The sequence below is a fragment of the Alligator sinensis genome, unplaced genomic scaffold, assembly GCF_000455745.1.
Source record: "Alligator sinensis unplaced genomic scaffold, ASM45574v1 scaffold484_1, whole genome shotgun sequence".
Classification (NCBI taxonomy): domain Eukaryota; kingdom Metazoa; phylum Chordata; order Crocodylia; family Alligatoridae; genus Alligator; species Alligator sinensis.
Window position 1 is genome coordinate 1,137,873 of NW_005842515.1, and position 12,797 is coordinate 1,150,669.

The 12,797-nt window shown below is 33.9% G+C and overlaps 1 protein-coding gene across 1 annotated transcript in view; it reads right to left on the minus strand.

The window, feature by feature from the left end:
• LOC102372246 (F-box/LRR-repeat protein 17-like) overlaps positions 1-12,305 on the minus strand; it is a 175,709-nt gene extending 163,404 nt beyond the window's left edge. The window contains 2 exon segments of the mRNA XM_014523633.2: positions 12,181-12,266; positions 12,268-12,305. Coding sequence (XP_014379119.2) covers positions 12,181-12,266; positions 12,268-12,305 — 124 coding nt within the window.
• Positions 12,306-12,797: the final 492 nt, after the last annotated feature.

Below are 12,797 nucleotides of genomic sequence, written 5' to 3' on the forward strand. Positions count from 1 at the left end.
ATTCCATTGAGACAGGGGAACCCTGGGTTCTGGAACTTAGTCCAAATGCCATCTACTCAATTTACCTAATTACTTTTTCTCCAGTGTTTTTTAATGGAAGCAGCCCATAATACTGAACACAGTACTTTTGTGGAATGATAGGTGTGGTCACATCAAGTCTATTAAATCAAGCTCTTTAGGGGATTCTAGCACGGGAATGTCTATCACATGAATCCCAGCAAGCCTGAAGCTGGAGACAGATGGTGAAAACTTGGCTCAGCCAAGATATGGCACCTTTGGGCTAACTTCAGGCTCCTAAGCAAATATACTGGAGAAAACTGAGGCACTTGGCAGGTCTGGATTGCCTAAGCCAGTTAAGCAGGGTTTCTGTGAACTGTTCACTTGGACTTAAATGCATACATTTTACCAGAGTCCTGTTTTAGGCACCTAAGCTCCATTTGAGTAAATCACCTTTTGTTAAAAGGATAATATAAAGAAGTACTGACATCTGCTTGAGGAATGAGAAGACAAACTGCAGTATTTATCCGCCTGTGGTAACCATTTTTTGTTTTCTTTTTTAAATATATGCCCATTCCAATATGAATAGTTTTCGTTGTATTTTGGGGGAAATTTAACTCACTTAAGACAGTCTTTGATATTACAGACTTTGCAAGATTGTAATACAAAAGTTTTAGGAAATATTTGAAAAAAAATTCAAAAAATGAGTTTCCCTGACTAGCAATTATTTATATTACTTTTATAAGTGTGCGAAAACCCAATAAACTTGGCTCACTGTTTCTTTAGGAATTAATACATTAAAAAAGGTTTTTTCATAGATATAATGAGATATTCTATTTTATTTATAGCATATAAGTATAAAACCTTTATTTTGGATTTATCATGAAATAACTAATGTAAATAAGTCTCATCTGCTAATCAAAAGTACTTGTATTCACTGTAGAGCCTTACTTTGCAAGTGATCCATGCCCCTAACAAGTACTGAACACCCTCCATTGCTTCTGAAGTACTAGGACTTATTTGCTGGTAAACTTTGTCACTTGTTTCTTCATGTGTTCCTTTTAGTCTGTTTCTGGATTGTGGGCATCATTTGGTTTGGGGTTTTTTTGTTTTATACATTAGAGATTACTAGACAGCATCCGTATGGAACAGAACAAGAGTATTATTTTGGATGACATGACCAAAGAGATGTGCAGTTACAAGGCAAAACAGGAGTTCTCTTTCTGTAGTTAACTATGAAATATAGGCAGAGAAATGGGACCTAAACTCTGGCTTAATCAGATAAACTGACATGTTTAAGGTTCATGGTGGAACTCAGTCTCATCAAAATTTGACAAATATGCTTTTTCAGACAAGGGCACAAGCTCCTGAGAGAGAGTAGCTTAACTTTACAACACGTATTATATACTATATGAGAGAAACATCAAAATCATGAGCCTTGACTGTATGAAAAGAATATTAATGATGCCAAAAAAACCCCCCTAAACCCGGAAGGAATAATACTCAGCAATAATGTCTAATGCAAAATGTTAAGTTCAAACCCTTTTCTCTTAAAACACCCACAGCTATGAGATTTCATGTATCTGCTACAATACAGATTTAAGAATTAAAATACAGATCTACATGCTGGATTTCACAATGTTCAGGAGATACATTATTTATTTGCTATTCTAAATCAAGCACTTGTCTCTCTTAGGACTTTCTTATTCACTTTCAGTAATCTCCTAAAGCAAAATTCTACTTTTTGTTGTTGTCAGTACTAACAACCTACTGCCTGTATATTTGTGGAGCTTTGGCATTTTGTAATTAGAAGTAACGTGGTTCACCATGTACAGTTAATAAATAAACAAGGATATGGCACCAAATGAAAGAGAATTGCAAATCAAGCGATGTTCTTGGTTAAGTTAGGTCAGGAAGATCCTTGACATTTCAAAAGGTAGAATCTTCTCACTTGACTTATGAGGCAGTAAAATACATAAATTAAAAACTGCTTTGAAAGTAATTCTTTTTTAAGCCATACTCTTTAAATCTTTAAGGCTGATGAAAGCAGGTCCTCGATATCAAGCTTTTATTACAGAATGTACAAATAGGTTACCCATCTTTCAGACTTCTAATTAAATGAAGTCTGTCCTCCACAGAAGCAACAGCACAGTTTCTGCAACAAGATCAAATATTTTTAAATTAGGCATAAAGTAGGACCATGGAAATAAAGATGAAGAGCTTAGGCTTGATTAGGTGTTATAGCACATATATTGGAACCATCCACAGTTGATATACAGGAATTTCTTAATGTTGTTGTTGTTGTTAATTGTGCTAACACTATGTTTTCCTCTCAGTACAAGAAAGAGAAAAATACATGGTCCCTACCTCTAAAATATTTAAATCCAATGACATAGTCCTGTAAATGCATATAAGATTAATCTTATACACAAATGTTCTAGTATTATAGCCTAAATAATATGCTACAAGATGAAGGTACAACAGATAAAATTATTTTCAGAGTTCCCTCTGTGCTGGGTCATGGGATAATCCCATTACCATTGAACTGACTTTCATTTTGCTATTTTTGGAAACAAGTATATGATCCTATAGTAATTTATGGGAAGATATCACAAAATATCAGTGTGAGTGCTTGTTTTTTACTGATAGTCCAATAAAATGTTTGTACTTCAAATATTTGTACAAATGCTTCTTATTTTCTTAACATACCTCATGCAAATGTATGCATATGGTTAAAAAAAAATTTTCAGTGTGCCTTAATCTCAGACATCATAACCTGAATAGAATTAGAATTCAATAAATAGCTGAAAAAATTAAAAACCATACTTATTTAATATACAAAATTAATAAGTAATACTTCGTTAAAATTTCACTCTGATCTGATGCAAGCAATTACATTTAAAAGTATTTTAGTAGGAAGTTTAAGAAGGATATTTCAACAATTCTGATCTTTATTATACTTTATGGATTCAAGGAGAAAATAATCACTTCTATTTAGGCAACATTATAATAGTACACGCAAATGTTTAAAAATGCATTATGCTGTTATATCTTTGGCATCTCATTAAAAAAGTGGGAGAGAATCATAAAATTGTCCAAAATGATTTAGAAGAATGCAATTGAAAGTCATACATTTCTTCAGTTTATAGCACAATACATTTAACTACTTGTGGAACTACATATTTGTTTTACAGAGTATAACATAAGAATGAAGAGAAACTGATAATGAGTCACTTTTTTCTTTTTTTTCAATACTAAATATTGTGATCACTTTTAATATAAACAACATAAACATTTTTCAAAGTACTGCAATAATTAGCTTTTGGAACTCAGCAAATTAATAAGAGGCTTAGGGACTGGGCCTACATTTGTTCAGACTTTAACACAAATATACAAGAGCATTAAAACATCTAAAAATATATATCCATGACTGCTAGTAATGAAATGCGCTAAAAATACATGAATATATAAGGCTATTCTGACAATGCTATTAAACAAATCTATACACCTGATTCTAAAGTCCTCCTTAGACAAAATGCCCATTACCTGAAACTCAAATGTTTTTAATATTTTGGGAGTTTTCTTCCTCTCCCCCCTTTTGGTATCTTTTAACTAATAATGGTTGAAACAGAGAATGAAACACAACTATTAAATGGCATAAGACAGTTTTGCTAACTACTGGATTAATAAAAATACAAAAAGAAAAACCACAATTTGCATCACGATTAATAAAAAGTTTGGTACTTCATTTGTTGGTGCTACTGGAAATCAGGTTTGAAGGGAAAACTAGAAGCTTTGTTTGTAAGCATAAAAACAAATATTTGGCAAAATGACAGCAGATTAAAGCTGGTAGTAGTATACTGTTCCAAATCCACCGGTTAACATGTTCAGTGAGTAAAGTAAGTTTCACATTATTTATAAAAGGTTATTTAAAACTGTAAACATATTAAAAAATAAGAGTATAAAATCCATAGTCCAGGTTCAACTAAAGTTTAGTTTCAAAATGTTCTGTCCAAATGGAGTAAATGACAAAGGATGGGAATCAGGAAACGCATTTGTACATTTATTTATCCATTTGTTTATTTATTTATTGTACATGTATTTGTACATACAGCACTGAACAGAACAAGATCATTGCCATTTTTGTGTGTGACATCAGTACAGTGTTTTATTATTTGCTAATCAACAATGATGCCAAATCAAGAAGTTAAGATAAAGCATCACCTCAGGAAAATAAATATATTTTTATAAAGGTTAAGTGAGAAACTACTCTTTAAATTTTGTGCATTTTCTTATTTCTAAATGTCCTTTTCTATCACATCTGATTCCCTATTACCTGCAATTTCTCATTCATGCAGCAAAATAAACCTCTAGACTAGTACGAAAGTTTTCTTTAGAAGAACTGAAATGTAAGCAGCAGTATCTGTGGGCATCTCTAAGGGAAAGGAACTGGAAGTGAAGCACAATATATCACAGTCTTCCGCATTTAGAATAACCATCTCAAAAGAGAAAGTCCAAATCACAGGTGGGAGACTAGTTTGTGCATACTGATAATCCAAAAGGGCTGCTACATTCAGCTTCCTCTAACTACCTGTTACACTGTACAGTATTTCTGAGGGCAGAGGTTAAAGGGAGCAGTTCACCTTCTAGCAAAAGAAAGAGAACTTAAAAGTTCAGTTTACTTCATTCTTCAAGGAGAAAAATCCTTTATTAGGTAGTGCAGGACAAAGGACTTGCAACTATATGCTGTTTGGAAAATACGCTACTGCTGTAATTTTTCTCAAGGTATGGGGCTTCAAGATGCACAGTGGCACTCCAACCCAACTTTTAAACAAAGCTGCATGGAATTTTCATGACATCAAGAGTCTTCTTCAAAGTTATGCAGAGAAAATTGATTTTTGATAGTTATGAACTACATCTACTGCTGCTAGACTGTAGAGGTACTTTTTGTCTCAGTAGTTAAAATTACTGTTGAAAATCTTTTAATATTATTTTTCTAACAATACCATATTCTGAAAACGCTAGCTACATGTCTAGAGTATCACCCCACTGTTTGAATACTGCTGATAAAAATTAAGGAGCATTACAAATCAGGACCCAGATCTTGCAAATACACATGCTTCTATTTAACTTTCCTCACTTGAATAGACTCACTGGTTCTAATGTCAATGTCACTACTCGTGAATAAAATTAAGCAGGTGCATAGGTACAAGACTGTGTTTTAACATAGCCTGTAATCTGAGTCAGAAGTTTTTTTTACAAGTATAGGAAATTCATGATATATAAAAAATGACATTCAGTAATACATATACTATGTAATTCATTTTTCTATTTTTGACTTAACGGGAATATTAAGGGGAAATGGGACAGGTTCTGAAATACACTGATGAAGCTCCAGGGTCTTCACATTCTCATCCAAACCTCTGTGGTATTATACATGATACTGCTTTTTTGTCAGACCATATAAAAAAAACATAATTCAAATTTAACCCTAACTCTTGAAGTAAATTTATGTTAGTTCTCTAGATAGCACTCATCTATTGAGATGAGTGCTATCTAGAGACAAAGATTTATGAGTGCTATCTAGGGACAAAGATTTTATTTTTTGTATAATTCTGAAAGACAGAACATTAAAAAATTTAAAAACCTGGTAGCTGCTACAGAGACTTTTTTCTAAGGGAAGTAGGTATCATTGGTAAGCATAAAATGATACAGACTGATTATCATCTAGATTGAAGTTTACTGGACTTAAACTTTCAACCTATCACACCAAATAAATAAATATGCTTGTGTACTTCACATGAGGGATCCAGTTCATTTATTAAAGAGACTTCATTAGGTGTAAACTTCTGAAATCCACAGGAATAGCAGAAAAAAAACCAACAACTAGAGAGGCAGGCAGCAGGGGAGGGGGAGGAAGAGCAAGGAAAGCAACAAATTTCAACATCAAATAATTTACGGGGGTGGGGAAGGGAGAAAACAAATACTGAAGGTGAAAGTATAGGACCTGACCTGCAAAGCTTTATCCATGTGCTTAATTGTATTATGCAATAGTGTTCATATGCTTACCATTTGTAAGAACTCGGCCATAAAAAAAGCAAAGTTATGGAGAAAAAAACATAATTGTGTGTAAAGCTGGAAAGGAAAATAGAAAAAGGGAGAAACTCATTTTGAGAAGAAAGCCAATTACGAAAACTTGAATCTCAACTGACAATGCAGCAATTTAGTATTATTTTGAAAGGCACAATGAAAGCTATATATATTTAAATGATAAAAATTGAAGGAGAGCTTACCTAATCAGTAAAACATGAAAAAGATATCTTTTTGACTTACAAATATATTTTCTTTCAGTTTCCCTTTGTCAGTGCTGGAGTTTTTCTCTATTGCAAAAAGATGTGTACCCTTCTAACAATACTGGATAGAGTAGAGGGCATTTAAAAAAAATAAAATGAAAAGAAATCAAAGACTATCACTAGAAAAAAAGCACACCATTTACTATGTGCACAAGAGCAAATGAAACACAACCAAATTATAACATGAAACAGAATATTCACTTGCAAGGAAAAATGAGGAATATACATATTTTTCATGATTTATAAGATCAAATACCAATTTTGGGGAAGAAAGGTGAATAAACTGTTGTAAGTTTTACCTTGGAATAGTGTAGGTTTCCTTAATATGCAAATCAAGCTTATCAATGAATATTTAGTTAATAAAAAAAAGTAAGAGTAATTTTAAGCAGATTTTAACCGGATTTCTATTTTAAGTAGAATTTATACAGATCCCATATTATTTTAATGTTACTCACCAGCACTATATAAAATAAATCTTTAACCTTGTTAGTTGTACCTCACTTTAAAAAAAAGAAAGAATCAATAGTCTAATTAGAATGCATAATGCTATTTTGGTATAAAGGTGGGATTTTTTTATGACAGTAACAACCTTTTAAAGCATTCCAGATAAGCATCTATGAAAGTACATAATTGAGGTACATGTCTCTGAAAATCATCTTGGCTTCTACAAATGAGTCACTCTTATGGAAGAAAAAAAACAGTTTTTGTTTTTTTTCTTTTCTTTCTTTTTTTTTTTTTAAAGGTATGCCCTCAAGGACACCAACTACTCTGAAGGTGAAGGGAGATAGAGCTTAGTGATTATGTACACTACCTCAAGAATGAAAAGACCAGAAATATAGAGTTCTTCAAATTCTTCTTCATAATATTGCAAGATCAAGAAAGCCAAACATTGTGTTAGAGGAGCCCTGTGCAACTGCTAGAAGTGGGGAATTCATTTTTTTCCGTGAAGTCCAAAGTATTAGAAAATCCAAATGCCACCAGAACACTGGTGTCTTATCTAGGATACAGGATAGGTGACAATAAGCCGACACGAGTGATAAGGAGAAGTATCCATTCCTCTAAATTGTGTTTGTTGCACTTTTATAATCATTTGGATGTTGTAATTTTTAAATGCTAATAAACAGGTTCCTATGGCAATCCATGCTAGATTTGTTATAGATCCTAGTTTGAGTATTTCTTATCAAACCTCAGTTCCCAGGTACCTCTTTCTTTTAACTGCTGCTCTTAGTTGTAACCTATAATTTAAATATTTATTTCAAATTCTTTTCTCCATAAGGAGTCCAAAATATTAGGTTTCACTACTTTTTGCAAGTGGAAAAGAAGTGTATAGAGGCTTTGATCTTTCCAGGCAGCTGAGAAAGTTGAGCTTCTTTAGTAATTCTTAGTAAATGCCTGGAAAGCGTGGCTGTAAGATCATATCCTTAAACTGTCCAGCGCCATTCCATAACCATTCACTGGCTAGTTTCACCAAAACTTTTAATCTCTGAACATAAACCGCACCTTTGTGTTTCACTGGGTGAAATGCTATGCACCATCACTAACTTTATAAGTAATACTTTACTCATGGAAGTATTCCTTACAAACAAATTCCCAACACTCAGGAAATCAATAAACCCCAGAATTAGAGCGGAAAATTGAAGAGACAGTTACACAATTCTGTGTGTGATTGCTGTCCCCTCTCACAGCTATACATCTTCACATCAACCTAATTCATTTGACACACAGTCTCCCCACAGCTGAGAAAATCCAACTTCCTTACTAGTTCTTACTAAAAGATTAAATACAAAAACCGTCTATGTTTAAATAATGTTAAGGTTGTGACACAAATCAACAAAAGGCAGGAAATTCAAAGATACGCTAACACTCCATGCTTAATTCACTATTGTTTAACAAAAGGACAAAATGGTATATGGAAATAGAGTCAGCCCTGACCATGCTATCTATGGTCTTGGGTAAACAAGTGCTTACCATAAAAATACTTCATTCACAAATATTGTAGATTCTGTATTAACTTTGTTTCACAGTAATGCATAGGCAGTTGTTTAAAACACTTATCAGTTAACTAAAATAAATTAGAATGAAAGAAACCTTTTAGTTTAGTTTACCATCCTACTGACTTGCATTATGGTAAGTCATACAACATTTATGTAAAGATAAAAACATTATGAAGCAAGTAAACATTTACAGAGTTTCATACATTTAATAGCAGAAACATTTTAAATATAAACATTTCAACTTTCATGAGCATTTCAAAACTAAACATAAAGCCTCCCAAAACTTCCTAAATGAAGCCCTTTCTTAAAGTTAAGGGTAAAAAATTAAAGCTCAAATATCTTATTTAAAGTAAAATTAAACAACAGAAACAGTGACTGTGTCTTTTAAAAATGCATATATGTTTCTGTGTTAAAAAAACAAGTTTTTATGTTATTTTTCAGTTATTCAGAGCTGGATACATTCATCCTAAACTTTGAAAAAAATGTATTTGGTCATGTACATACATACATATCCACAACATATATACACAGGCAGTTAAACATTTATTCCAAGATTTAAGACTTGATTTGGCAAGTTTTAAGGGTGAAAAGATTTCTACAGCAGTTATATACCCCTGAGAAGTTTATAACAAAAGTGCTGACACAGACTTAACTCTAGCAGTGTAATAAGCAGTACTATATTTCTTTTCTTTTTTTATATAGTTAACAACTCTTAGCATCTGCTGCCTATTTCAATTCCACCTTGGTTTCCTTTTTTGTTTTTCTTTTTGTCTAATATAATTAAACATAAAAAATTCCTGCGTGACTATAGTGAGAACAGAAAATCTACTAAAACAGCGTTAGAGATTTGTTGGTGTCCAAATACAGCCCAAGAGAGTCAGATGCCCTCCGCTACATTATATTTTTTAAACTCATCATTCTGTGCAGTCTTCCACCAAATTAAATTCCATGGTGGCAGCATGCCAGGGAAACTAATGTTGCCTATGACTGTATTGTTATGCTTTAGAGGATTTTATTAGTCTTCTGGATTTCAGTAGGAAGGGAACCTTTCAGTGCACCATTTTTAGTAATCTTTTGCAATACAGTATACATTTTCAGGATTACATATTTTATTTTCTCACAGAATCTTACTGACAAAACTAATTAGGAACATACAAACTGTTTAATTTCACATTTCATGATATGATTTCTTAGAGTATGTGTAATTATTTTACCCATGCATCCCTCTATTCAGTATTAGTTATGGGTCAACAATTACAATTAGTGCTGATATCTTAATTCTTTCCTGGTGTCTCAAATTAAAGGTATGTTTAGAACAAATTGTTCTGGTAAAATCATGCTGTTTTACTTACTAATGCAATTCCCAGTTTTGGCAGTTCGAACTAATAAACAACTACATTTCTGCCACCAATGGACACAATTTCATTGAACTCACTATCACATCAAGAATACTTGGCTGAAATGTTCATAGTCTCAGTGGGTGTATCTACACATGCCACTAAGGTGATGTGATAAACTCCAGCACAATTTGTGCCAGAGTCAGCTACTCCTTGGTGCAGCGTCTGCACATGTGCCTGTGACTTTTGAGCAGTTTGAGTCAGGGTGGGGCAGACCCAGGCTGGCAGCAGGCTTGGCGGGGGGTTAGCCCCAACCTCTGGGCGGCAGCATTGGGCAGCAGAGGGGCTACATGGGGGCCGAGAGGGCCGAAACTGCAGAGCTATGTGACTAACCCCATGAACCTACTGCCAGCCCAGGGCTACTCCACCCTGGCTCGAACTGCTGCAGTCCCAGTCACCGCCTACACATTTGTTTCTGCACAGTAAATGACTCTGCCATAAGATAGTACTGTCCCCAACCGTTCTATCTTACAGCAGAGTTAATTAATTTACTGCACCTAAAACCAGCACACATGTAACTGGTGATGCTTTACTGTGGAGCTAATGAGTAAACTGCAGTAAAGTGCACGTGTAGATGAATAAAATGTGAATGTTTAACTTCAAAATAGTAAAGTTTTGTGCAATTTCCAAGGCTAGATAAGCCATAGTATTCATGCACTGATTTTACCAATGTATGTATGAGTGAATATTAATCTAATATTAATATATGAATACTGTTGACACCCATTTGTAACAACACCTTGCAAGAGAAACAGCCTTTTACCAGCAACAGTTTCTATACTATGCATTCCACTGACATTCTCTATAATAGGACAAGCCACTTAAGAGCAACATGACAGTTAGAAGCACCACCAAAAGTTATCTGAAAAGCCCCAGTGATTATTAGATCAGCTACATCTATGATGCTAATTTATCACAGTACAATTTAAACTAGTGATTCACAATCTTTATAAACTATTAGATGGAACAATTCAATTTTGACAATTAAGGATGCTTATCTAACCATCCAAGTAACTCCCTGGTTACTGCGTTAAGGGGTAGAGGAGTTTCAAACTGAGAAGAGGTTATTGAAATGTAAAACTGCTGTCCTAACAATTCAGAATCTCCATTGTCATTTTACAACCCAAAGAGAATTCCTCTCCCAAATCTCCCACTACTTCTTTGCACCAAGCCTCTATTTCTCAGTGATGTGCTGCAAGGTCTTGTCCCACTGCTAGGCCAAGAATAATCTTTGTATTCAACTTTCAGATAAGCAAAGCAGTGCAAGACTGGAAAAAGGGACCCGTTTATGTTTATTAAAAAGAATACCAACCTTGATATTCTTTATCTTAAAGCCATGGAATAAAGAAAGAAGGAAGTGGAAAGAATCCTAATCAGGTACCTTAGGACTAATCCTAAAAGCTGTGGGGAAATGAACGGGAAATCTCATTGATATCAATGGGTTTAGATACCTAAATAGGATTTTCAGGCCACATGTAAGTTGTTTTTTCTAAGAGTCTCCCTTCAGGCACAGTTCAAGCGCCTCACAACACTGACATGCATTACAAAGTTGCCTAGGTAGGACTTACACATCTTGATCCGGATTATTACAAAACTATTATTACAAGATGAGAAGACTAAGGATTTTTTCAGTCAAAATGTAGGGCAATGAATCTAAGCAGCTCTGTAGTTTTGCAACTTTGCAGCAGGTTTATACTGGATCTCGTTTTGTGATGTCAAAATTCTGCCCAACTCTCAATAGGTGCCTAAAAGAACGATTTGGATCTTGCCTTACTTTCTGGATCTGAGCCTAAATTCCAAACCCAGCTCTAGTTTGAGTCAGTGGGTTTCCTTACTATTTGATTGTTTTAAACAATACCATTTGATCTATCATCACTCAAACTCTTGCCATAGAAGCCTACAGTTTTTGCAACCTAATCCATCTAAAGAATTAATCTGTAGTTTTTCAAAGCCTAGTTCTGTTGCTCCTGATACTCCTAAATTGTCATGGTTTCTATTATTGCACAGCAATTTTTTTTTTTTTTTAAGTAACATAGGATACATTCCACGTTTTACATCCTACATTAAGCAATTAAAAAAATCTACAGTCATAATTGCTTAGTTATGTGCTAAATTCATTTTAAAACACAGGTTTTTTTGGGTAAGTTGCCTTGTGTTCTCCATGATCATTCCAAAGGTACAATTATCATATACTCCAATCCCATCTCTGTCTGTTAAATCAAATAAGCATGATTTACATGCAGGCTTGTATATCAACTTTGAAACTTGCAGGCACAAATAATTATATGCATATTGAAAGTACGTTTATACATTAGTTTAGCAATTTTATGGAGTAAAATCCATACCTAAATATTTCCAATAGCTTTACAAAAATCTCAAGTAAAACTACAAGAAATCAATCTTGATAAAAGGTGGGAGGAAAAAAGCTGTACTACATACCATAATCAGTGATCTTACAGGATACCAAATATAGCTCTTTCAGGTTCCGTCCTTCTTTAGCAATAACCTCTACACATCTGGAATACATTTAAAATAAGATTCACAGTTAGATGAATGCATTTCATCTTCAATTAATCAGGGCTCAGCCATAATTGTAACACTACGGTCAATTCTGAATGCATTACATAACGTTTTCATTTTTGTGAACTCCTCTAAAGCCATTTCAAGAGAATATATTATATCCATATCTTTTAAACTGAAAAGTTCAACAATTTATGTGACTCAAGTTAGACACATTTATGATTAGCACAAGTCCCGTGATCAAAAGAGCTATTGATGTGAAAAATATGTTGTATTGAGTTTGTTTATATAACCATCACATTAACAGCATTTGAATATACAATATTTAGTAAGGCTGTGTGCAGCTTCAGTCCCTGATTCGATTCAGCGGAGATTCGGCTCAGTTTGGTGGCTGAATCTCCAAATCTGAATCAAATCAGAGGACTCTTTAACCTCTCCGAATCAAATTGGAACCCTCTGAATCAATTCAGAGATTCAGACATAGATGCAGCTTTAAATGTCTTTTCTACATACCGAAAGGTACCAGGTGGCTTGTG